This window comes from Mus musculus, chromosome 1, assembly GCF_000001635.26.
Source record: "Mus musculus strain C57BL/6J chromosome 1, GRCm38.p6 C57BL/6J".
Taxonomy (NCBI): Eukaryota; Metazoa; Chordata; class Mammalia; order Rodentia; family Muridae; genus Mus; species Mus musculus.
The window spans coordinates 185335424-185360417 of NC_000067.6; the positions used below are offsets into that span (position 1 = coordinate 185335424).

General features: G+C 45.2%; 1 protein-coding gene across 6 annotated transcripts in view; it reads left to right on the forward strand.

The window, feature by feature from the left end:
* Positions 1 to 22354, forward strand: part of Bpnt1 (3'(2'), 5'-bisphosphate nucleotidase 1) — a 28350-nt gene extending 5996 nt beyond the window's left edge. The window contains exons 2-10 of one of the 6 annotated variants that reach the window (XM_006497160.4): positions 2683 to 2809; positions 5800 to 5904; positions 9892 to 9999; positions 11252 to 11300; positions 13321 to 13412; positions 14414 to 14458; positions 16759 to 16956; positions 18534 to 18639; positions 21055 to 22349. In XM_006497160.4, coding sequence (XP_006497223.1) covers positions 2690 to 2809; positions 5800 to 5904; positions 9892 to 9999; positions 11252 to 11300; positions 13321 to 13412; positions 14414 to 14458; positions 16759 to 16956; positions 18534 to 18639; positions 21055 to 21203 — 972 coding nt within the window. In that variant the 5' untranslated portion in view covers positions 2683 to 2689 and the 3' untranslated portion in view covers positions 21204 to 22349. Of the gene's footprint in view, positions 1 to 2682; positions 2810 to 5799; positions 5905 to 9891; positions 10000 to 11251; positions 11301 to 13320; positions 13413 to 14413; positions 14459 to 16758; positions 16957 to 18533; positions 18640 to 21054 lie in introns of all 6 variants that reach the window. The other 5 variants (NM_001347210.1, XM_030253921.1, XM_006497161.4 and 2 more) reach the window with 5 other exon arrangements.
* Positions 22355 to 24994: the final 2640 nt, after the last annotated feature.

The window sequence follows — 24994 nt, forward strand, 5'->3', positions numbered from 1 at the left end:
AATCTCTGTGTCTGTATTTAGATATGTACTCATGAGTGCAGTAGCCCATGGAGGTCAGAAGAGGACATCTGGTCCCTTGGAGCTGGAGGTTCGAGTATTTGTGAGCAGCCCCATGTGGGTTCTGGGATATGACCTCTAGTCTCCTGCAAGGACATCTTAACCCTTGAGCCGTCTCTCCAGCCCCTCTCCTTTTGTTTTTAACACTCCTGTGTATTCATACTGAATAGTCAGAACAAAGGAAACATTAAAATCTGCTTAGCCAGTGTTGTTGGATGCTTTTATCTGTAGTCAGTAACTCCCGTGCAGTACTTACTTAGTAGTCGCAGCAACCCTGTACAAATACGTGGTTTTTCCAATTTATAAGTTCAAGGATGGGAGTTGAAGATGTGGCTCTCCTAAAAGACTACAGCTAATGTATGGCAGGGTGTGGACATAGAGAGTTGATTCCAGAGTCTGTGTCTTTAATGTCTAAGCTTTGAAAGGTCATGAAGAAGGAGTGCTTCAGGTAAGACTCACAGAGACAGGGAAGGCAGACAGGTGGAGGACGTGTGTTATGTGAGCTGCTGTAAGGGAGTTAACTCAGTGCCTTGGTCTTTTGTTTTTTGTTTTGTTTTGTTTTTCAAGACAGGGTTCCTCTGTGTAGCCCTGGCTGTCCTAGAACTCACTTTGTAGACCAAGCTGGCCTCACTCAGAAATCCACCTGCCTCTTCCTCCTGAGTGCCGGGATTAAAGTGTGACACCATGCCCGGCTTAGTTTCTTGTTCTTAAGCCACCTGTCGCCTGGCTTAGTGCCTTGTTCTTAAGCCACTTGTCACATCAAAAGGTAATTTCCACTTGGGTTCCTGGGGAAGACTGGGATAGAAGTAGAAAGGCTAGTAAGAATCTCTTTTATATGTTTTATGTCATTTTTTTCTTTTTCTTTATACCAAGAATCAAAATTTTATATATATATTTCTTTGAAAACTATGGTAAGAAAACTATTAGAGCTGGGGGTGGGGGGTGGTAATATTTTTCTTCTTATGTCTTACAAACTGATGTTCTGTTTAAATTGTAGTTCATAAACAGAGTGCATTTATTAAGGAAAGTAGTGAGCAGGCAACCTGGGAATTTTCTGTTAGAAGAAGAAAGCACTGCATATATCTGGCAAGCTTAGAGGAAGTGAATTAATCCTGCCTGCAGCCCGCCCGCCCGACAAGGCTCAGATGATTGCTGAATAGGCTCCAGGGTGAATGATATGAATGGGAAGCTGTAGCTAGAGAATTACTCCTCTGTCACCACTCCCACAAGTTAAACTCTCAGCAGTTAGGCATTCACTGAATGTAGCTTAGTGAGAAAGAACTTGATTGGGAAGGCCTCTGGTGGGATTTCCCAGCATTCCTCCTGCCCCCCCCCCCCCAAAGGTGCTGGGTGGAGTTAGTAACCCAGAACAACTTTACCAGTACAAAGTTCATTAGATAGATGGCTGTTCACAGATAGAAAAGTTGGGGTAAGGCCAATGAAATATATATTTTTTTAATTGATTCTACCTGCAATACCAAGTATGTAAAGAAAATCAGTGTAGCTTGATTACAGTATAAGAAAATACCCTAGATACCCATTTTATTTTCATCTTAATTCTGAACAGCTAGCTGTTGGTCACAAGATGGTTTTCAGTCCTACACATTAGTTTCAGTTACATTGTTTCTCTCCCTTTTTAAAAAAGATTTATGAGCCAGGAGGTGGTCGCACATGAATTTAATCCCAGCACTCTTGAGGCAGGAGCAGGCAAATCTCTGAGTTTGAGGCCAGCTTGGTCTACAGAGTGAGTTCCAGGACACCCAGGGCTACACAGAGGAACCCTGTCTTGAAAACTCGGAGAGGAGAGGAGAGGAGAGGAGAGGAGAGGAGAGGAGAGGAGAGGAGAGGAGGGGGAGGGAGGACGAGGACAGAGGACAGAGGAGAGAGGAGAGATGCTGGCTAAGACCTCAGCCAGCCCCACTGGACCCTTCAGAGCATCCTTTACATTTTCTGTTGAAGCCAGGCTTGGTGACACATACTTGTCATACCAGTGCTCAGGAGGCCAGCCTGGGCTAAATAGTGAGACTGACACATAACCAGAGAGTGGAGAGGCCCAGCACTCAGGAAGCAGAGGCAGTTGGGTCTCTGAATTCAAAGCCACCTGGTCTATACAGGGAGCTCTCAGCCTGCCAGGGCTACGTAGTGGCAATCACATGCGGTTGGGGTTTTTCTTGGCTGGTTTGGTTTGTTTTAAACAGTTTGCACACAGGACCTTGAGTATGCGGGACCAAAAGTGAGGCCATTCCCTGGCTCACCCCTCTTGTGTACTTATCAGCCCTAGTGTTCAAAATAGCAGCTCAGCAAGGCCAGATATATTTTAGGTTTAGCTCCTAAGACTTCCACGTTGCGTGATACACGCCTCACACTTAAAACTTTTTCACCTGCTGAGTTCATTTCTCTGGGCTTTGAAAGGCTTTGTTGACTATGAAAGAGTGTGACAGGGTTTAAGGATTAATTCTGAAACTGTGCCTTTCCCAAGTCGTTTTAGTGTGTATTTATTAAAGAACCCGTGCAGTTCATTGAGGCAGCCCTAAGCATTCAGTTAGTACGTGTTAGCTTGAATTCAGTTAATGGGACTAGTAGCTGGTCTCTAAAGTAACAAAACATTTCCTTTTTTCATTCAAGGTTTATCATGGCTTCCAGCCACACCGTGTTGATGCGGCTGGTAGCTTCAGCATATTCTATCGCTCAAAAGGCAGGAACCATAGTCAGGTGTGTCATTGCTGAAGGAGACCTGGGCATCGTGCAGAAGGTACTACAAATCCTGTCTGTTTCTGCAGTCATAATGTTTGTTCTTCATAGTAGGTAAAGATTGTCATATTCTAGACCAACTAACAATTAGAGTAATGGAGATCACAAGATCTTAGTTTGGCTGTCTGTTTTGAAAATAACTCCAGACTTTATCGAAGATCTTTGTATATATGGCTGGATCTTTTGACTGAAGTTTACCTCCAGAACAAACCCTAATCTATTTCATACAAAACCGTGCAACCTTAGAACATATGACATGTCTGTGAAAATCCATGCCTAGATAAGTATTTCTTATTTCATCCCAGCACTTGGGAGATGAAAGCAAGAGGTTCATAAGTTCAAGGCCAGCCTTGGCTATATAGCGAGTTCAAGGCCAACCTGAACTATGTGACACCCTGCTTCAAGCCCACCTCCATTCTCACTCCCCCCACCCCCAAAATCAGGATGTCAAAGATCGACTTCAGTACCCAGGGTAAACTGAATGGGGCGTAGAGTCAGCCATTGATCACTCAACAGACTTATCTCTCAGGGAGCAAAGCTTGATTTTCTGGGGCGGTCACGCCCTGGGACCAGTGAGAGACTCTTTGACTCTTAAGGGGCTGGGGAGTAGGAAAAAAGGCAAAAGACGGGAAAGAATTACACACACACACACATACACACACACACACTTGGTACATGAAGCAAGACAAGCTCCAACAACTTCACACATACATACGTACACGTTCACACATTGGGTTGACAGAGCAAAGCTCTAACCAATTTTACATATATGCATACATGCATGCAAGCATATATGTGTTTGGTGGATGGAGCAAAGCTCCAGCGAGAAGCTCTTAACAACTTTTTTTTTTCTCCCACAGCTTATATATCCCAGCAAAATCTCTCCAGCAGCATAAAATTTACAATGTGATTTACATTCTGTCTTTTTTTCTAGTGAATGATTACAGTGGGAATGCATAAGTAAAACATGTTCCCCTGCACCCTCACCTGACCAAATGCTCTATGAAATATGGATTTACAAAACAATTTATTCCCAAGAACCTGCATACATTTGTAACTAAGTAACTTGTTATAGATTAACAAAGTATAAGCAAGCAAGGTAGTTTTCTCAGCCAGTTTCTTTTTATTGGCAGGCTGCAATTTGCAGTTACAAAGAAAGGATCAGTTATTTTATTATTCATCTTAAAAAGTAATCTTACATAAATCTTAAAAGAATCACAAAGCTAAACTTTTATATAAAAACAATCACTCATTTCTACTTTAAATCCTTAGGCTGCATTAATATCTACTCATTATCAGTTTTTTATTAAATTATATCAGGAAGCTGAGGGCAAAAATGGATATAAGGTTTGGCAAGAGGGTCATGTCAGTTAGCGTCAGTCAGGCCGCTATTGTTCTTATTCTCTGACCAAACAAACAAACAAACAAAAAAAGCCTCGTTCAACTATTAAGAGTGCGCCTTTCTAAACTTGAAATTGTTTTCTAAGATTTTCTAAATCAGAGCCACTGGCAAAAACATCTTAACCTCACTCTACTAACAATCTACTTCTCCAAGTGCTTTCTGAGGGTGGTGGCCATTGCTTACTGTCTGCATCTCTACCTTCTTTCCAAGGATGGTGATCGAGGCATTTGTCTGCTCCAGCAGCAATGCTTGAAAACGATGAAGCACTCTAGTTGTGAGTGCCAATGATGTTTCCCAGTAAGGGGCTTGGGGCCCCTTAGCTTCACACAACAGTAGATTAGGAAGGACATGAAGACTGAAAAGGCAGCAAGCAGAGAGATCGTGGCAGCATGAAGTCCTCGGGACGTGAAGTCCTCAGCTCTGTTCTGGGGGCTCTACCTCTCCAAGGCTCACCCATCCCGGCTGGACTAATTCCATAAGTTAGAATCCCACGAGTTCTAAAGCTGCTTTGCTGCTCCTCTTGCACGGCCCTCAGCAACAGGGGTTCTTTCTAATACATTGGAGAATCATCTTCAGGATGTCTTGAGATACAAGGATGATTGAGAGGAAGTTAGAGGATTCTCATTGATAATAGAGTTTTAGCTTCACTTTGAAACAGTATAAAATCTATTTCTTTGAGACAGAGATTTGTCGTGCTGCATTGGCTGGCCTGGGACTCACTGTAGACCAGGCTGGCCTAGGACTTCTGGCGAGCTTGCTTATTCTGCTTTCCGAGTATGGGGTTGTAAAAAGCATGTGGCACCACACTGGGGTTTCCCGACTTTTAGCCCATTTAAAGCAGGTTGGAATCTAGAACCTTATGAAAGAGTTTCTCAATTAGAGAAGAGAATATTCCAAATAATTTAAAAGCACCTTTGCAAACTTGAACTGTTGTGGAGCTGGGAATGCAGTTCAGTGGTAGTGCCTGCTTGGTGTGTGTCAGGGGCGTGTGTGATCTCTATCAGCACACACACACACACACACACGCACGCACGCACGCACACACACACGCACGCACACACACACGCACACACGCACGCACACACGCGCGCACACACACACACACACACACACACACACACACGCTGTTTTAAACTATGATTGTTTATTGGTATACAGTTTCACACGGTAGTACAAGCTGATCTCAGATTCATGGCTGTCCTTCTATGTCCTGATATTAGAGCCGTGCAGTGCTATCCAGCCTCACTTCTCAGTCTTTTTTGTTTTTTGTTTTGTTTTGTTTTGTTTTGTTTTATTTTTTTGAGACAGGGTTTCTCTGTGAAGCCCTGGCTGTCCTGGAACTCACTCTGTAGACCAGGCTGGCCTCGAACTCAGAAATCCGCCTGCCTCTGCCTCCCGAGTGCTGGGATTAAAGGCGTGCGCCGCCACGCCCGGCGTCACTTCTCAGTCTTAGCTGCTGTTACTTCTCTGAGAAGCAGCGAGGGCCCTCACTAGTTGATCCCTGGGCTCGGGTCTGCGTTATACTGGGGAGTCGGAAGACTGGTTACCCCGATTTGTACTGATACGGAGATTTGCATTCTTGGTTACAGACCTCGGCCACCGACCTGCAGACCAAAGCCGACCGCTTGGTGCAGATGAGCATATGCTCTTCCCTGGCCCGGAAGTTCCCGAAGCTGACCATCATAGGGGAAGAGGTGAGAGGCGCGCGCCACTTGGATTCATACCCTACCTGCCATTGAGCCGTAGGTTATGGTCAGTCTTAGCGTTGGCACTAACGTTCCAACACAAAGCGATCGTTTTCCTTAGGGGAAAAATCTGACTTAATGATATTTTGGTCCACTTAATGGGCTAAGTCTCCATTTCTAGTGATGGGAGCTATGGTCACCATTGTAATACCATACGATGGACTCAGTGGCAGAAAGTCGCCTACTGTATGTGAGGCTCTAAGGTGGGAGACATCTCAGTCATAAGACCATGTGGCTCACATATGTGAGGTCCTGGGTTGGAGCCCCTGCATCAGCAGTTATATGTGAAGAGTCGGCAAGGTTCTGGAACTCTGAGATGACTGGGCTTGGTTTGCTTGTCTGCTTGTCCGTCATTTCAGATTGGACTTGTGTACTTACAACTGAAACAATAGACTATGTTTTAGTTTTGTTTTTTATTAAGTTAGTTCGTTGACAATTTAGTGCATACATGTAATACATTCTGATTTCCCTCATACTTCGGATTCTCCTCCCCTCCCCTTCTTCCTTGCCCGCCCCCTCTTCCCACTTAGTTTATTCAGGATCATCCATGTGACCATTTCATTGGGACCATCCATTGGTCATCAGTGGTGCACAGCTGAAAGCAATGGCTTCCCCTTTCCCTGAATCAGTCTGTAGGAAATAGTTCTGCAGTGAAGGAGAGAGAGTGCTGGTCTGCATCTCTCCTCCACCTCTGCTTAACTGTTGGGACTCATTCTTTCTCAGACCCAGCACAGTCATCTGGTTGTTGAGAGTTCATGCTTGCACTGGCTCGCACCCCAGTAATGACGTTTGGCAGCCCTTCTCCCCGTTTTTCAGCTCTTACCATCTTTCTGCCCCTCTCCTACAAAGCCTGGTAAACCTTAGAGGGGATAAATGTCTAAATATCTTATTCAGAGCTGAGCAATCAGCTGTAAGTTTGTCTTATTAGGCCTTCATATATCTCTCCCTTCATTATAGTCCTCTAGAAAGAGAATCTTCTCTGACTAAGGCTGAGTGGTAATTCGCTATGTGAATAAACATCTATATTTAGGAAGCTGTTTGACACTGTGTGACTTTAGTAAAGCTGTAGAGTTTAACTCCCTAAGAGGACTCATGGCCTCCCTTTTTATACACTGAGTGGGTCTCCAGACATGGAGTGTGTTTAACGTACTAAGCGTGGATTCCCATGCTGGAGTAGCCCTCACATTCGATCAAGAGCAGGTAGTTACCCCCCAACAGTGCCGACACTGTTGTTGTACCAGTGAGCACAGCTTGCCTGACAGATGGTGCTGTAGTTTGTCAGGTGCACAGATGGGCAATACTTTCTTCCCCAGCAGCCTGCAGAGAAAATGTGTTCAGGTCTGACTTCTTTGTCTCATGCAACCAAAGTGTGTGGTGTCATTAGCAGTAAGGTCTTAGCATCTAATGCTAGTGGGCAACCAAGAAAAATGACAATGCCTATATTGTCTTAGGGCAGTGGGACCTCCGTGACCAACTTATCAGGAGGCACCACACACACAGCAGGTGGGGTTTTAATGAAGGATAATTTCACAGGGGAGCAGTTTCTAGGTCTCTCTCTTCCAACTTAAAAAAATGCATCCTAGTTATTGTGAGTAAATTGAAAATCAACAGATAAGTTAGTTTCCAACAGTGCGATGTCAGGCCTCTGGACGTGTGGAAGACAGCAGTATTCCATGTACTGGGATAGCTGGCCATGTGCCGGAACAGCTGGGCTACGGATGCTGTTCTTAGTGTTGTAAGGAATTGCCACACCAGTTTCCATATGGCTGCACTGGTTTCCCACCAGCAATGAAGGAGTCCCTCTTTTCCACCCTCACCAGCACTGCCTGTCTTGAGGTTTCTTACGGATTGCCATTCTGACAGGACAAGATGAAATCTTAGAGCAGCTTTAATTTGTACTTCCTTTTGTGCTAATGATGTCAAATACTTTTTAAAATGTTTATTTTTCAATCCTATTACTTTTGAGAATTCTCTGTTCAGTTCCATAGCCCATTTTTGCTGTTGTTTGTTGACACAGGGTCTTTCTCTATGTATCCCTGGCTATGTAGAACAGAGTTACCTCAAAGCTGACAGAGATCCATCTACTTTTACCTCCCAGGTGCTGGGATTAGAGGCATGCAGATTTTTAAAGTTATTAATATTTATTTGTGTACCTGTGTCTGATCTGTGTATGTGGATGGATGTTTTGCTTGCCTGGATAGCTCTGCTCCACATGTGAGCCAGTTACCTGCGGTGGCCAGAAGAGGGCATCGGATGCCCTGGAACTGGAGTTAGGATGGTTGTGAGCTGCCTGTGGGTGCTCGAGAACAAGCCTGGGTCCTCGGGAGAGCAGCGTTGTTCTTACCTCCTAGCCCACTCTCCAGCTCCGGGGGTTGATTCTTGTTCAAGACAGCAGAGAAGGCTCGAGCTTCCCTCTTCTCCGTGTAGACATCCAGTCTTCCCAGCGCCAGTTTGAGATGCTCCCTCTCCCTTCGTGTATTTTTGGTGTGTTTTTCAAGAATCAGGTGGCTGTAATTGTATGGCATTAGTCCGGGGTTTCCATTCTGTTGCACTGATCTACACATCGGTTTTTGTGCCAGCACCGTGCCCTTTGTTACCCTGATTCTGTAGTGTTATTTTGGCTCAGAATTTTTTTGGCTGCCTGGGCCTTTTGTGTTTTGCATCACTCATTCTACCGATCCATGAGCAGGGAGACCTTTCATCTACTAGTCTCTGCCTTGATTTCTTTCTTTAGAGTTTTTTGAGACAGGGTCTCACATATAATCTTGGCTGACCAGGAACTCAGTGTGTAGACCAGGCTGGCCTCAAACTCACAGAGTTCTGCCTGCCTCTGCCCCCTGAGTGCTGGGGTTTAAGGCTTATGCCACTGGGCCTGGGATTTTCTCTGATTTTAAAGTTTTCATTGTAGAGGTTCTTCACTTCTTTGCTTGGGTTTCCTCTGAGGTACTTTGTTTATTAAGGCTGCTATAAATGGGATTGTTTTTCTGATTTCTTCTTCACCTTGTTTGCCATTGGTATAAAAAAGCATGCCATGTGTGTATCCTGACACTGCAGAAGTGTTAGTAATTCTAGGAGCTTTCTGGTGGAGACTGTAGGGTCTCCCATGTACAGCATTATATTCTCTGTAGACAGGAACACGCTGTCTTCTTTATTTCCTACCTATATTCCTTTCCCATCTTGTTTTTATTGTTTTAGCTAAGACTAAAACACCAAATCGATGGCCCTGTCTCGCTTCTAGTTTTAATGTTGATGTTTGTTTGGCAGGGTCTCGTTACTTAGCCCAGGCTGGCCTTGAATTCTTCCTGCTTCATCCAACCCAGTGCTGGGATTACCAGTACACAGGACTCTATAAAAAGGTTTTTGTTTTTGTTATTGTTTTTATTTCTCTCTTCTCTGCACTCACATTGCCCCTCTGGTGCTGGAGATCATGCCAGAGTCTCGTGTGTGCTGGGCAATTACTGACCACTGAGCTGGATCCCAGGTCCCTTGTGTAACTCAATGCCAAGTTCATTCCCACTGTCTCAGCCTCCCAGCATTCCAAAGGAAATTGGGGAAACAGAAATATGTAAAGGAAACTGGATGTATTTACAATTTTAGGTAAACAGATATGAGGAAAAGGTTTTGGGTTCCTTCTAGACGTTCCTGAGTCAGGGTTTACATGTGGCTAGGACCCAGCCGTGAGGCTTTCTGTGAGGATGCTGTTCCTCGTGCTCATACTTCAAACTAGGATGGAAGCTCCTGGGCCAATCCTAGCTGCTCACTTCCTCTCTTTCGGCTCCTGCCAGTCTTATGCTAGGTTTGCTATAAAAGCTCTAAATATTAGAGAAATTAAACAGAAGTGGCTAGGCGTCCCATTGCTGCGTATCCTGTTAGACAGCCACACGATGCATTGTGGGAACCAACAGCTTTAGGAGTGTCACCTTGCCTTTGCTCTAGGACCTGCCTCCTGGGGAAGTGGATCAAGAGCTGATTGAAGACGGGCAGTGGGAGGAGATCCTGAAGCAGCCGTGCCCCTCGCAGTACAGTGCTATCAAGGAGGAAGACGTAAGGTCCATCTGCGTGCTTTGTGCTCTCTTAGTCCGGGGCTGCTGCCACTGGGAAGCAAAAACAGTTTGTCCATAAGATGGAAAGTTTGTGGTGACAAAATAGGAGCAGCCAGTCATGGAGTCTGCCAGAACCAGCAGAAGTAGCAGGGAACACATGGATGTGTGACCAACCCTCAGCTCTCTGCCCTCTGCAGATCTCCTGTCTTCTGAAACCATTATTAAAAGTAGGTTTCATGAGAGTCTTCGCTCTTAGGTAGATTTGGTAAGAAAGCATTATGTGGGCAGTGGGACTGGTCATTTCTGAAAACCATAGACATCTTGTCAGTTGGGCTGAAGGGGTGGGTTGGTAGTTAAGAGCTGGTGGTGAGGACCCAGGTTCGACTCTCAGCAACCACACTGGGTGGCTAACACTGCCTGTTCCTCCAGCTCCAGGGATCCTGGTTTTAAATCACTCAACATCGCACTTACAGAAACATTACTATGAGGGATAAATTCTGTTCTGTGGGAAGAAGGATAAAAGGATAAGAAGACATGATATCAGAAGCCACCCACTGTGCTGAGAGTATATGGGAAGAAATTCTGGCTCATGTTAAGTCCTAAGCCAGAGGGATTTCTCTAGTCTAGCACCCAGTTTACAAGCCATTCCATTTTCCTATGTTACTGTGATTTGTGTCCTTAGTGTGTACAGGCCAAGCATGGTGGCACGTACCTATAGTCCTAGCACTTGAGAGGCAGAGGCAGGTGGGTCTGTGAGTTTATTAAGGCCAGCGTGGTCTGTGTAGTGAGTTCCAGGACAGTCAGGGCTATGTAGAGAGATCCTGTCTTAAAAACACCAAAAAAAAAAAAAGAAAGAAAGAAAGAGAAAAAAAACTCCGCAGGAACATGTTTCTATGTAAATGAGTAACGACTTTACACTGTCCACGCTGTTCTCAGCGCCTTGTGGGAACGTCTCCCTGTAGCGCCATCTAGAGAGAAGTTAGAGCATGACTTTGTGCTTAGTGGTCGAGGTACTGCTTACAGTGGACATTTATCAGCTAAGAACTGTAAACTCGCCAGGGCTCCTAAGTCAGGCTTTGTTTACTTTAAAGGACTCACTCCATGACTGTGACAGAGCTGACGATGGTGGCTTAAGCCACCCATAATAATGTGTTCAAACATCTTCAAAGGGGTAGTCTTAGTCTATTTAATTCTCTGAATGTTACATACTTAATATGGACATTGCCTCTTTTTTCCCCATTTTTATTTTGCAGCTTGTGGTTTGGGTTGACCCCTTAGATGGCACCAAGGAGTACACTGAAGGTAAGTGTCTCTCCTCCACACGTCCTACACTCGGGCTGTGACACACACGGTGCCATTCCTGGGTCAGATGATAGTTGCTGTTGTGTTCTGTCTGTTGTCATACACTAGAAGAGCTCATCTCCAGGTAGCACCTCACATACTCTCCCAGCTCCAGAGCTGAGGCCCCTCCTGGGGAATCACTGTTGTACACTTCCTTTCCTGAGGGACTGTGCTGACATGTCTGACTGGGCTAGAGAAATGCTCCACCACCCCTGGTCCCATAGCATCCCCTCACCTGAGGTTGTCACGGGTAAGAAAACCAGAAGGCCTCGAATTAAATCCAGAGGTGTAAAAGTCAGGAGGAGTTGTGTGAGAGCTCACACCTGTAATCTCAGCACACTGGGGCAGAGGGACTGCTTTGAGTTTGAGGCCATCTTGAGTGCTATACATGCCAAGTCCTGGGTCAGCCTGGGTTAGAGCAAGACCTTTTCTAGGCAAAGCAAGACATTAGTCAGAAGAACCCAGTCTCAGAGCTGGACTTCGGGTTTTATTTGTTTGTTTGTTTGTTTTTATTTTTTGAGACAGGGTTTCTCTGTGTAGCCCTGGTTGTCCTGGAACTCACTTTGTAGACCAGACTGGCCTCGAACTCAGAAATCTGCCTGCCTCTGTCTCCCGAGTGCTGGGATTAAAGGTGTGCACCACCACTGCCTGGCTTAGACTTCAAGTTTTAAAAGCCTAGAGTTGTAGTTTTGAAATAAAGATCTGCATTGAGAACTTGTGAGGCTGAGGCAGGAAGACTGTGAGGTCAGCCTGGCCTTCACAGTGAGTTTCAGGTCAGCCTGAGATAGAGGAGCAGTGTGAGGCCAGAAGGACCCCACAAAGAAAGACCTCCACAGCGCTGCTTCTAACGGGTCCAGCTTCGAGGGGCTTTCTCACAGCTGCCAGAGAGAATTTTGTTGGCCCCTGGAGGAGATAGAGTGATAGTGACTCTGTGTGTGTGTGTGTGTGTGTGTAAATATATACTGTATATACTGTGAGGGTGCATGTGTGCAACATGCATATGTACTGTGAAGATGTGTGAGAGCCATTGTGTTCGCATGTGTGTCTGTGAGTATAACCCATGCGTATGTAATCTAGGGGGTGTACATATATACTGTGTGTGTGTGCGTATGAGAGAGAGAGAGAGAGAGAGAGAGAGAGGTGCATGTACTCTGTGTGTGCTGAAAACATCTCTGAGCCCATTGGGAAGCAGGAAATCTACCCTAGAGCTTTGATTAACCCCTGGCTTGGGGAAGGGGAGTCCTACATGTTACAGATCACTAGTGTCACATGTCACAGATCACCACTGTCACACGCTACAGATCACCACTGTCACACGCTACAGATCACCACTGTCACACGCTACAGATCACCACTGTCACACGCTACAGATCACTACTGGGTGATCCAGTGCCATGTGCTGATCTCTTGTCCCAAGGCTGGAAAGTAAGTGGGGAAGAACTAGGTAGTTAGTAGCCTGGTCCTGCAGGTCAGAGCGCACTGGATGGGACAGAAGGAGCAAGAGGAGTCTAGTCACGGCTTTGGCACTGTGGCTTTAATGGGTCTGCAAACTAAGGAGAGTGTGGTCGTGGTTGTCTCTTCAGTTTAGTGGCCATAATCCCCACTTCTGTCCCTGTCCAGTTTTCTTAGAGCTGGTGCATTCGCCTCAAGTAGAGTTGCCCATGGGTAAATCATTGCAAATCCCTTACCCTGACTGCAAAAATGACTAGCAGTGAGGTGGGGTGCACACACCTTTCATCTCTACACTAGGGAGGCAGAGGCAGATGGATCTCTGAGTTTGAGGTCAGCCTGGTTTACAGAGCAAGTTACAGGACAACCAGGGCCACACAGGGAAACTGCCTGGAAAAACCAAAAGCAACGATCGTGATCATAATGATGATGACATGGAGGAGGAGGAGGGGGAGGGAGACTACCAGCTGTTGTTTGATGTTCTGGTGGTAAACAAGAACCTGGGAGAGTGATTGACTTCTGCCCTTCATAGGTCTTCTTGACAATGTAACAGTTCTCATTGGGATTGCTTATGAAGGAAAGGCCATCGCAGGCATCATCAACCAGCCGTATTACAACTACCAGGTACTGCTACCAACGACACGAGTGTTAGATACATAACTATAGGGTCTAATGAGGCCATCGCCATCCAGTCCAATTGCCATCTCGCCCATTTGCACAAGCAGCCACATGGGGACAGGCTTCCTGGGGTATAGATTCCCAGACTGCTGTTCCTGTTCCCCTATATAAACTAGAGCTTCCGGAAGGTTTTGGGGCCAGGAACACAGATGGGGTAAATAGACTGTGTGTACTGAACTGTCACATATTTATAATTCGGTTGCAGTAGTTCTGAGATTACCCATTTGGTTCTTGATTAGCATGGTCATCGGGGTCACAGGTAGTTCTTGAAGCACATTTGAAGAAGCAAACCACATCAGCAAAGAGGAGCTGCTAGCCATGTTGCCTCCCAAGTAAGAGCATGCAGTGCCTGAAGCCGTCAGTCCAGTCAGCCAGCCAGCGGTGCTTGTTGCCTCTTCTTCTTCCTGTTTCTTCCAGCCTGCTTTGACTTTCTGCTGTGCTTCAGAGACACTGTCTCCTTTAGAAACAAGAGAGGAGTAAACTTTCAGAGCAAGAATATATCATTGAATTCTAAAGAAATCATTGAATAAAATATTTAGAGTTTTCATATTAGTGTGGAAGTTGATGAACTTTGGAAAACTAAACAGAGTGGGGAATATCTGATTCATAGTCATTTAGGTGTAACTAACTTTATTTAGTTACCTGCTGCTTATATGGCTAGGAATTTGATTTATTTCATGGGGTTTCCCAGAGTGGTTTTGCATTGTTAGGCGAGTCAGACTGAAGTGCTCAGGTGTTAATCCTTATAGTGTTCTCTGCTGTCTGCACAATAGTACACTTGGGTGCAGGTTTGTAATTTTAACAGTCCTTAAATAAAGGGTATTTAATTCATAGGGAAAGGTACGCATGGTCCCTTCCATCTATACTAGAGACGTAAGTACTTAGGAATTGTTAATGTTTTCATCCCTTATGTCCGAGACTAGAAAATCTGTATTCGTTTTCCACAGAACAATGAAAAGGAGAAGCTCAGAGAGCACGGGAATGAAGCCCAGGTGAGGCCCAGATAGCGCGGGCGCCAGGTCCAGGGAAGGAAGAGGCAGGCGCTGCGGCACCCGGGCTGTCCTGGGAGCCAGCTCATTTCCTCCTGCTCTGGGCATCTTCTTCCTTCTTCCAGTATTCGCTCACCCTCTTTGCCCTCTGTGTGCCTTATCGTGTGTTGCAACAAGTAGAAGGGGAACGCTGGCTGCTGCTGGTTTCTAAGGCTGGTGATGCATAGTCATCAGCTTAGCTGTAGTTTATCAGGCCCTCGCTGTGATTGGCATGTGTCAGCTCCTGCAATACTCACTACATAGCTGTACATATTAAAGAAAAGGATACTAGTGGGGCCAGAGCATTGTAAGTTCAGGGGAGTCCTGGGCAACAGAATGAGCTCAAGACCAGCCATCAACTAAGTGAGACCATCACAAAGTAAATGTAAAAGAAGGCTGGGGGTGTGGCTCAGCACAGTCGAGTGCTGCCTGCCCAGACTGGCTTCATCTCAGAATTCTCCTGCTTCTACCTCCTACATGTTGATTAAAGCCTCATGAGTGTCTAGAACTACCATGCAGCCTGTGGGAACTTTCCAGACTCCAGGTTTCCTGGAGGAAAGAGAGGAAGCACACTGACATTCCGAGCAGCTAATCGTTGGTTTTGGTTCCTCTGTTGCCCCAATGCAGGAGGCACAGTCAGTAGTCAGCCTTCTCAGAGATTGCCTCCCCGTGAGGAGTCTTCCCATTCCAGTCTGCTTCCCATAACTAGAAGTGCAGATGTGTAAAAGCCTGGCGTGTCCTCATGGTCACAGCAGGAGCTGTCACCTAGCTCACTGCAGCCCATGTCCCCTCTGCCCACACTGTTGCCTTCTGTAGGTGCTGATCCCACATGCATTCCTTGCCAGCCATCCTCCTGCCCCAGACTCTGTTTCCCAGGGCACACAGCCTGTAGCATAAACCTGCTTCACCCTGCAAGCATCCGTGTACTTCCCTAGGACAAAGGAGCAATGACTTTGAAAACATTTGGACAAGTCGGCTCTGGGTGCCCCGTGTCTGCTTTGATCAGCACAGTGGCACTAACCTGTGGTCCTACCTACTTGGGAGGTGGAGGCAGGAGAATCATTTCAAGGCCATCCAGGGCAATGTAGTGAGACCCTCATCTCGCAAACAATGCAGGGCAAAAGCAGAAGAGCTTTACAGAGCTGCAGAGATGGCTCAGCAGTTGGGAGCACTTGCTGTTCTTGCAAAGGACTCAGGTTGAGTTACCAGCACCCACATGGCTGCTCACAGCCATCTGGAACTTGAGTTCGAGGCACATATGGTGCACAAAAGTACATGTAGTCCAACACTCATACACATAAATTAAAGATAAGTCTTGTCTTTATGTGTATGAGTGTTGGACTCTGGTTCCAGGTCAGCCATGGCTGCATAGTGAGACCATGACTCCAGAAATAAAATGGAACAAATGAGCTGGATGTTGACAGGGGCTTCCTAGGCTCCTCAGTCAGTTTATTAACTGACTCTAAGTCTCATTGTTAGGGATAATGGCATCTACTTCTGGGGTTGCTTTGAGGATCAGATGAACTAATGTATGCATAAAGAGCTTAGAACTTAGTGTGGTTCTAACACATTCATGTCAGGTGAGCCCCAAGCCTGTCCTCGCTGTGCAAAACCCAGGCTAAGATGATTCTGGGTTGAGTTTGTTGTGTTAGCATCAATTTTACAAAACAGTAGACTATGTTTTCTAAATGAAATATTTATTTAGCGGTGTGGTTGAGAGGTCTTTGAGCTGCACAGTGGAGAACACAGGTTCTAAGATTGTATTGTCACTGTCGTTCTATGAGAGCAGTCATCATTAAAGCTTTAGCCCCGTCACCACTGTCCAAGGCCTTGAGCAAAGTGCAGCCTTCCTTAGGTAACACAGGTCCTAGTGTTCCTTGAATAATGAAAGTAGGGACCAGTACATAGTTCCATTTCCTGGAACTTTGGTATTTTTTAGAAATGGCCATGTTCAGTTCAACAGACAGATCAGTGGGTGACTCCAAAACAAACAGCAACCGAATTATGAAGGTCACTTCCTGAGGAGTTCTTTAAAACTGTTGACCAAAGTAGTAATGAGGAAAATCAGAGTATTGCCAGGACAAATTACTTTGTCTATCTATTGCCCTTATATTTTATACAGTTGTGTGTTTTTAACTATTGAAACTAAAAAAATAAGTCCTATATTTCAAACTTGGTAACTTCAGCTAAGTCTAGCTGGCTGACTGTTCCTTTGTGGCTGACGTCTTTCCCCAGTGACTGAGCCTTGTTGTCATCTCACACAGGCAGGACCCGACGCGGCGCTGGGCAGGACCATCTGGGGAGTTCTGGGTTTGGGTGCTTTTGGGTTTCAGCTGAAGGAAGCCCCTGCCGGGAAGCACATTATCACAACCACCAGATCCCATAGCAACCAGCTGGTCACAGACTGCATTTCCGCCATGAACCCCGACACCGTGCTGCGAGTGGGAGGAGCAGGAAACAAGGTACAGAGAAGTGCCATTGGCTCTGAAGTATGCTGTCATTGAATGAAATGCTGAGCTTATAAAAAGTTGAAGTACACGGAGCCTGGTGGCACAGGCCTGTCACCGCAGCTCCTCAGAAAGCCAAAGCAGGAGGACCAAAGGTTCGAGCCTGCCTGGGCAACTTAGTGACACTGTCTCAAAGAAGAGCTACAAAAAGAGCTGTGAACAAAGCTTTGTGGCAGGTTTGAGTCCCTGAGTTTAAGCTCCAGCACACACAGAGGAAGTAAAGTAAAAGTGGGAAAGAGGCTACATATTACAGAGTTTGCTACTGGCATCTCATTCAAAATTACAGAAATGTAAGGTAAAGGGTTGAAGTTATGTCTCAGTTGTACAACACGAATGTAGCATGAACAAGACACTGGGTTGGAACCCAACATAAAAAAGAAAAAGAAAGAGTTTAAGGCTCAGTCTCGTTCAGATGAGAACAGCACGTTGCTTGCCAAGGAGCTGAGTGCCCGAGAGCCCTCCTGGATTCTCTGTAGACCGTCCTTCTATAGACTCTGAGCATGGGCCTGCCTCTGCCTTTTCTGCTTCTCCCCCATTCTTCAGCCAGGCTTCCAGCCTGATCAGAGTATCATGAAATGGAACACAGTTCAACCTACTACACCCTTGATCTCCTTCTCTCATTGTACCCTGGTGTCATGATGTCATCCTGGGGACATCACTCAGCCCTTCAAACTCATCACGTCCAGATGGAGCTGTCACCCTTCTTCCACTGGCACCCCACATGCTGCTTGAGTGACACCTCCATTTCCATAATTGTACCGGCCAGATACCGAGTCCCCTTCCTTCTGTACACCCCACCACCCTGGCCCGGTACCTCTCCTATTGCCTACCTAAGTGGACAGTTGAGACTTATCATCCCAGAGTACTAGTATAGCCTCCTCCAAAATGGTCCAGCTCTTCACAGATACCAGTAGGCAGTTAGATGCAAACAACAGCCAAGTGTGGTGCTGCGTGCCTACAGCCCTAACGCTGGGGAGATGGGGACAGGAGAAACAGGAACTCTAGGTCATCCTTGGCTAGAAATCATTTGAGACCCAGCATGGGCTACAGGAGCCTCTGTCTCAAAGAAACCAAATAATAGCAGTCAGTAGTAATGACTCATAAGTGAGTGAGGGAAGAGCAGTGGATCGGGGTCCAAAGCCCCTGGAGGGGCGCGTTGGACTTGCCCACTGTGGCGCTGTTGAAGGTTTCTCTATTACTAAGCATTGGTCAGTTGCTTTTAGAAATTTAAGAGAAGTACTTGTCCAATAGCGAGTATTTGTGTCCTTAAGAAAACCCACGTGAGTGAGAAAACTTGATCTTCCTTGGGCTATGGATTGTGGCTTATTTGATTGTGTTTCCTCCCCTGTAGATACCGTGTACTACTATGCACCTGTTTTATTTCTTTGTATTACTGGTATCATTTAACCTGTTCAGGACTTTGATCTAAGTCTAACAGGGATTGATGAAATGTCTTTAAGAGGCACGAGCAGTTTTTCTTTCGGGCCACTCACCCGTTACATGGTGGGGTAACTGATATTTTTACCTTACAGATTATCCAGCTGATCGAAGGCAAAGCTTCTGCTTATGTGTTTGCAAGTCCTGGGTGTAAGAAGTGGGACACTTGTGCCCCGGAAGTTATCTTGCATGCTGTGGGAGGTCAGTCCGTGTGATCTAGGAGAAGGTGGCTTTTGTTTGTACTCAGGCACTGTTTCCGCACTGGTTTTTGTCATTTTATGTGTATGGGTGTTTTCTCTGCATGTATGTGTACCACATGCCTGCCTGGTGCTCTTGGCTAGAAGAGGGTGTTAGATCACCTAGAACTTGAGTCACCAACAGTTGTAAGCCCATGTGGTTATTGAGAATCAAGCCCACTTGCTCTGAGAGAATAGCCCATGAGCGTCATTTTCAACTAACATAATTTCCTTTACTTTATATTGTTTGGGAAGAGCGGATTTTCATATTCACACGGTTATTTTAATTTTTTTTTAAAGATTTTGTTTATTATATGTAAGTACACTGTAGCTGTCTTCAGATCTGATTACGGGTGGTTATGAGCCATGTGGTTGCTGGGATTTGAACTCAGGACTTCTGGAAGAGCAGTCAGTACTCTTTTTTTGTTTTTGTTTTTGTTTGTTTGTTTGTTTGTTTGTTTTTTCGAGACAGGGTTTCTCTGTATAGCCCTGGCTGTCCTGGAGCTCACTTTGTAGACCAGGCTGGCCTCGAACTCAGAAATCCGCCTGCCTCTGCCTCCCGAGTGCTGGGATTAAAGGCGTGCGCCACCAAGCCCGGCTAGCAGTCAGTACTCTTAACCGCTGAGCCATCTCACCAGCCCGGTTATTTTAATTCTTATTTTGTTGTTTTTGCTGTTTGTTTTATTAAGACAATATTTCACTTTATCCCTGGCTACCCTGGAGCTCATTGTGAAATCCAGGCTCAGAAATTCAGAGCACTTTCCAAAGAACATGAATTCAGTTCCCAGCTGTCTCCTGTCGAGTGATTTACAATAACCTGTAACTCTAGCTTTGAGATGCCCTCGTCTAACTTTTGCTGGCACAGATGTGTGTACATGCAAAGGAGGCGGGGGGAGAAAGGGAGGGAGAGAGAGATATAGAGAGAGATTGATTTAAAAAAGACAACTTTAAAAATTAGAAAACAGATGATGGGCTAGGGTTACAGCTCAGAGGTCAGTTCCTGGCCAGCATGTGTGAGGCCCAAGGTCTGTGTTACCTTCACACAAGCTGGAGTCATCTGAGAGAAGGGAATCTCCGTGGAGAACATGCCTCCATAAGGTTGGGCTATAAGCAAGCCTGTAGGGCATTTTCTTATTTAGTGATGGGAGAGGGCCCAGTCCAAGGTGGGTAGCTCCACCCTTGCTGGTGGTCCTGGGTTCTATACGTAGGCTGAGCAAGCTAACAAGCAGCATCCTCCATTGCCTCTGCATCAGCTCCTGCCTCCAGAGCTTCCTGCTCTGTTTGAATTCCCACCTTGTCTTTTGTCAGTGAACTGTGGCTGAGGATAAATAAGCCGAACAAACCCTTTCCTCCCCAACTTGCACTTGGTTTTCTTTTTTTGTCATAAACAGTAGTAACCCTGACTAGGACAGACAGACAGACAACAGATATACAGAAAACGTTCTTTATAATAAGAGAAGCTGATACCAAGAAATTTAACTGTGTGGCTGGAGAGATGGCTCAGTAGTTAAGAGAGTAACTGTTCTTACAGAGGACTCAGGTTGAGACCCTAGCATCCACATAGTGGCTCACAGCCATCTGTAACCCCAGTCCCAGTGGATCTGGTGCTCTCGTCTGACTTCTAAGGGCCCTCGGCACTCATGTGTTCCACAATACACACGTGCAGGGAAAACCCTAAATACATAAGATAAATCTTCAATTTTTCCTAACTCTAACTCTAAGAAAGAAATCTGTTTTGTTTGTTTGTTTGTTTTGGGGGTTTTGTTGGTTGGTTGGCTTATTTTGTTTTTTTAAGACAGGATTTCTCTGTGTAGCCCTGGCTGTCCTGGAACTCACTCTGTAGACCAGCCAGGCCTCAAACTCAGAGTTCCTCCTGCCTCTGCCTTCCATGTGCTGGGGTTAAAAGCCTGTACCACCATCACTAGTAATAAATTAATTTAAAATAAAATAAGAAAGACATACAGACTTGAGAGCACCAGGCTCAGTGGTAGGGCTCACATTTGGTGTACCACAGGCACTGGCTTCAATCTCTAGTTCCAGAGACCGGGGAAATCACGAGGATATTGAGGTGGAATAGGCCTGTGATCTAGAATTCCTGAGGTACAAGCAAGATCACTGCAAGTTCAGGAGTAACCTCCCTAGTAAGTTCCAAGTCAGCCAGGGCGTTAGAATGAGCGTACAGTGAGATCTTACGTCAAGCCTGCACAACTTAGACTTTTTCTCAGAAATAAAAACAAAAGAAGAAGGCTGACATAGTTCAGTAGTAAAACCTGTGCTTAGTGTGAGCCCTGGGGTTTAGTTCTCTCCATCCTGTCCCCCAAAGAATGACCCTCGAAACATCCTGATCCAGCTGTCCACTGACTGTGATGTTCTTCTGCAGGGAAGTTGACAGACATCCATGGGAATGCCCTGCAGTACAACAAGGAGGTGAAACATATGAACTCTGCCGGTGTCCTGGCTGCACTGAGGAACTACGAGTACTATGCAAGCCATGTTCCAGAGTCGGTCAAAAATGCGCTCATTCCATGAAGGGGTCTCACTTACCCAGAGGCCTTGGTTCAAAGGAACACATCTTAATACTGATTACTAATTGAACAATTGGAGCTCTGCCTGCATTTATCATTGATCAGCGATTTATTAGTAGTTAGGGATAGAAGATGGAATTAAAGAATTTTCTTCACATCATCTAATACGCTTAAGACTTAAGTATATGATACGATTGTCATTTCTCCTGCCTAAAAACAAATTAGCCAGGTGTGGTGGCACTTACAATAGTCATAGCTACTCCAGTGGTTGAATCAGAGGATTGCTTGAGCCTAGCCTCCATTACATAGCAAGATATGCCTAAACACAGAGAAGGAAAACAAAAAAGGAATTTAATTTTACTAATTAGCTAACAGGACCAGTTGTTTTTTTTTGTTTTTTTGTTTTTTTTTTTTTCCTTTCTCTTGTTGTTTGGGCTTTTTGTTTGTTTGCTTGTTTGTGGGTTTTGTTTTGTTTGTTTATTTTTTTGTTTTTTGTTTTTGTTTTCAAGACAGGGTTTCTCTGTGTAGCCCTGGCTGTCCTGGAACTCACTTTGTAGACCAGGCTGGCCTTGAACTCAGAAATCCGCCTGCCTCTGCCTCCCGAGTGCTGGGATTAAAGGCGTGTGCCACCACCGGCCGGCATTGTTTTTGTTTTTTTGAGACAGGGTTTCTCTGTGCAGCCCCAGCTGTCCTGGAACTCACTCTGTAGACAAAGTTGGCCTTGCACTCAGAGATTCCCCTGCCTCTGCCTCCTTAGTGCAGGGATTAAGGGCTTGCCCCACCACACCTGGCTCAAATGTTACTATTTCTAAGTGAAGAAATGAAAAAGGGTTAGTTTCAAATGACTGTCCAAGTCATTTGTGCAGTCAACATTCCTGCTGATAAACCAGATTTCTTCAGGGCACAGAGTCTTAAGTTACTCCAGAATTTCAGTTGTTTTGTTTTTTCACAGTAATTTTTAAAATTTCTGATTCCAAATAAGAATGCATATAATGATATTATTTATGTTGATTTATGGGGGAAAGTTTCTCTAAAATACATAGTCCTATCTTTTCATATTATATATCAGATTTTTTTCAAAAGTATTTGAAAATTATAAATAATGTGAGGATTAATTTATTCTCTTGTTATTAAAATCTATAATTGGAAAGCTGGGTAATTGCCTTTATTCCTTCCCCTGAGAGAATGTACAATCAGTTTGATTGTCACCTTCAGTAGACTGAGAAGCCCTACCTACATCAGGAAACAGGGCTCCCAGGAAGGATGAGCTGAGCTGGAAATGTAGGCGGCACTATCGCCTATGCTGGAGCCTGGATGGAATGAAAGGGGACAGAGAAAGCCAAGTGCCACGGGTTCTGTTTCTGCTGTCTGGTTGCCGTAAGGTGAGCTGCTTTGTCCACCATCCCTCCTGGCAGCCCCACCCCTAACCTTCTTGAAATCTTTCCCTCTGGCACTTGTCACAGCAACACAAGAGTCTTCTTTAAATGTGATGTTCACAAATCTTTGGGTATTTCATTCAGGCAAAGGTCTGTGCCGATCATAATTGCCATTCCTTCCCACAACCACGTTCACACGCCTGTAACCTCTCCCAGACCCACTCCACCTCTTACCACTTCCCAGCCTCTTTTCCTTTTCTTACAGTAACGACCAAGTCTAGTTTCTGCTGTCCATGTTCTCTGGTAAGTGGTCATCCACTGAGTGTAGTCGGCCTACCAGAAGCTGCACCCTTAAAGAAAGCTAGCTTTTACTCCTACAGAAGCTATCAATGTCAGCATGCCGTGAGATGGTGGTAGATGCCCCTCCCCTGCCAAGCTGGAATGTTAACAGGCTTGATCTTGGTTTTGGTGGGGTCTTAGGCAACCTCAGCTGCTGTGAGCTCATGAGTGTAGCGGTCATGTTTGACCCTGATTCTCCCTGACCTCTGACTGTTCCAATCCTTAACAGAAGCCCTAATACACTCTCCTACTTTAATGTTTTTTTTTTTTCACTTTTTTTTTCCAGTTGTGGATATTGAATCCAGGGCTTTGTACATACCAGTCCAATGTTCTACCAACTAAACTATATCCTCCCCCCATGGCTTTTTTTTTTTTTTTTACTGTTTTGGTCTCTGTCTGTTCTTTTGGATGAAGCAAGTAGAATGCACACTCAGAATGTTTAAGGCCCTGGGTTTAATTACTAGAGCAGCAGTCTCCAAAACAACTGCATGACAGATTCACCTGAAAAATTTTTTTCAATGCACTAATTCTGATTGATTGATTGATTGATTGATTGGTTGATTGGTTGATTTTGCTTTCAGAAAGCTGCTTTTGGGGCTGGAGAGATAGTTCAGAGGTTTAAGAGCACTGACTGCTCTTCCATAGGTCCTGAGTTCAATTCCCAACAACCACATGGTGGCTCACAACCATCTGTAACAAGATCTGGTACCCTCTTCTGTTGTGTCTGAAGAAAATGACACTGTACTCACATACATAAAATAAATAAATCTTTAAACCAAAAAAAAAGGCTACATTGGGCATGTGGCTTTGCCTGTGATTGCAATAACTTAGGAAGGATACAGGAGGATGAAGAGTTCAAGTCTAAGTAATACAGGGAGACACTGTTCTTTAAAAAAAGGGGGTGGGGCTGGACAGATAGGTTAGGGGTTAAGAGTCCTTGTTGCTCTAGAGAGGATCTGGATTTGGTTCCCAGCACACATTAAGAGGCAGCTCACTATCTCCTGCAACTCCAGTTCCAGAGGGTTTGACACCCTCCCTCCCTTTAAGGCACCTGCACACATGTCACACATAACTTATGCAGGCATGCATACATACACAAAAATTAAAAGTAATTACATTTTATGCTGATCTTGGGATAATTACTGTATTGCTCACTGGGATTACATCCATGGCTTTTTTATAGGACTGTCAGGATCTAGTAACAGGAAGGCATATCTGTGGCTTCGAAGGATTTGATCACTCCCTCTCGTAACTCCTGATTTTCGTTCTCTCCCTTCTAGCTGCTTGCCCTCAGTCATTTTGCTCTCTCCTTGTCTTCCTTCCCTCAGATGTCACTGTTGGCTGAGGTTGTACTCCTGGCTTTCCACTTTCTCAGTAGATTATCTGATACCTCCAAATAAACGACTTCACATAAGGTCTTTGCCCAGACGTACAAATGTAGAGCTCAACGAATTCTCAGTAGCTTATGCTCGACTTAGAGTGCTGAAGATTCTGTGAGACCAACTCTGGCAACAATATCATCCTGCCTGAAACTAACAACAATAAACACACAATATGTATTTGGATTAAAATGCTCAAACTCTAAGCCTAGTATGGTGGTACACATTTGCCATCTTGGTACACCAGAGGCTGAAGCAGGAGGATTCTAAGACTGAGGCCCACTTTTGCTATGTTGTAAGAACCTGCCTCAAACATACAACAAAACTGACAAGCTAGACCTCCACTCTTAAGGCCTACTTTGATGTCTTATAGTCTCCCCTCCCCCACGTTGTTTCTAAACAGTCCTTCTGTCTTGCTCCCACTCTAATTTGACAAAACCACATGTTTTGTAACTCCACCACATCTGATCATCACTGCTTCATTCTATTTTGTTTTCATTTATTTTCTTTCTTGCTGGCATACAGTTCTATGAACAGTGAGATAAACTGAGTTTTTAGAAATGGGGGGGGGGCACTGTGGGGATGGCTCAGTGATAAAGAAGACTTCCTGGTTTGCTGAGATCTCGAGTTCACTTCCCAGCACACACCAGGTGATTCACATCCACCTATAACTCCAGCTCCAGGAGGTTGGATGCCCTCAT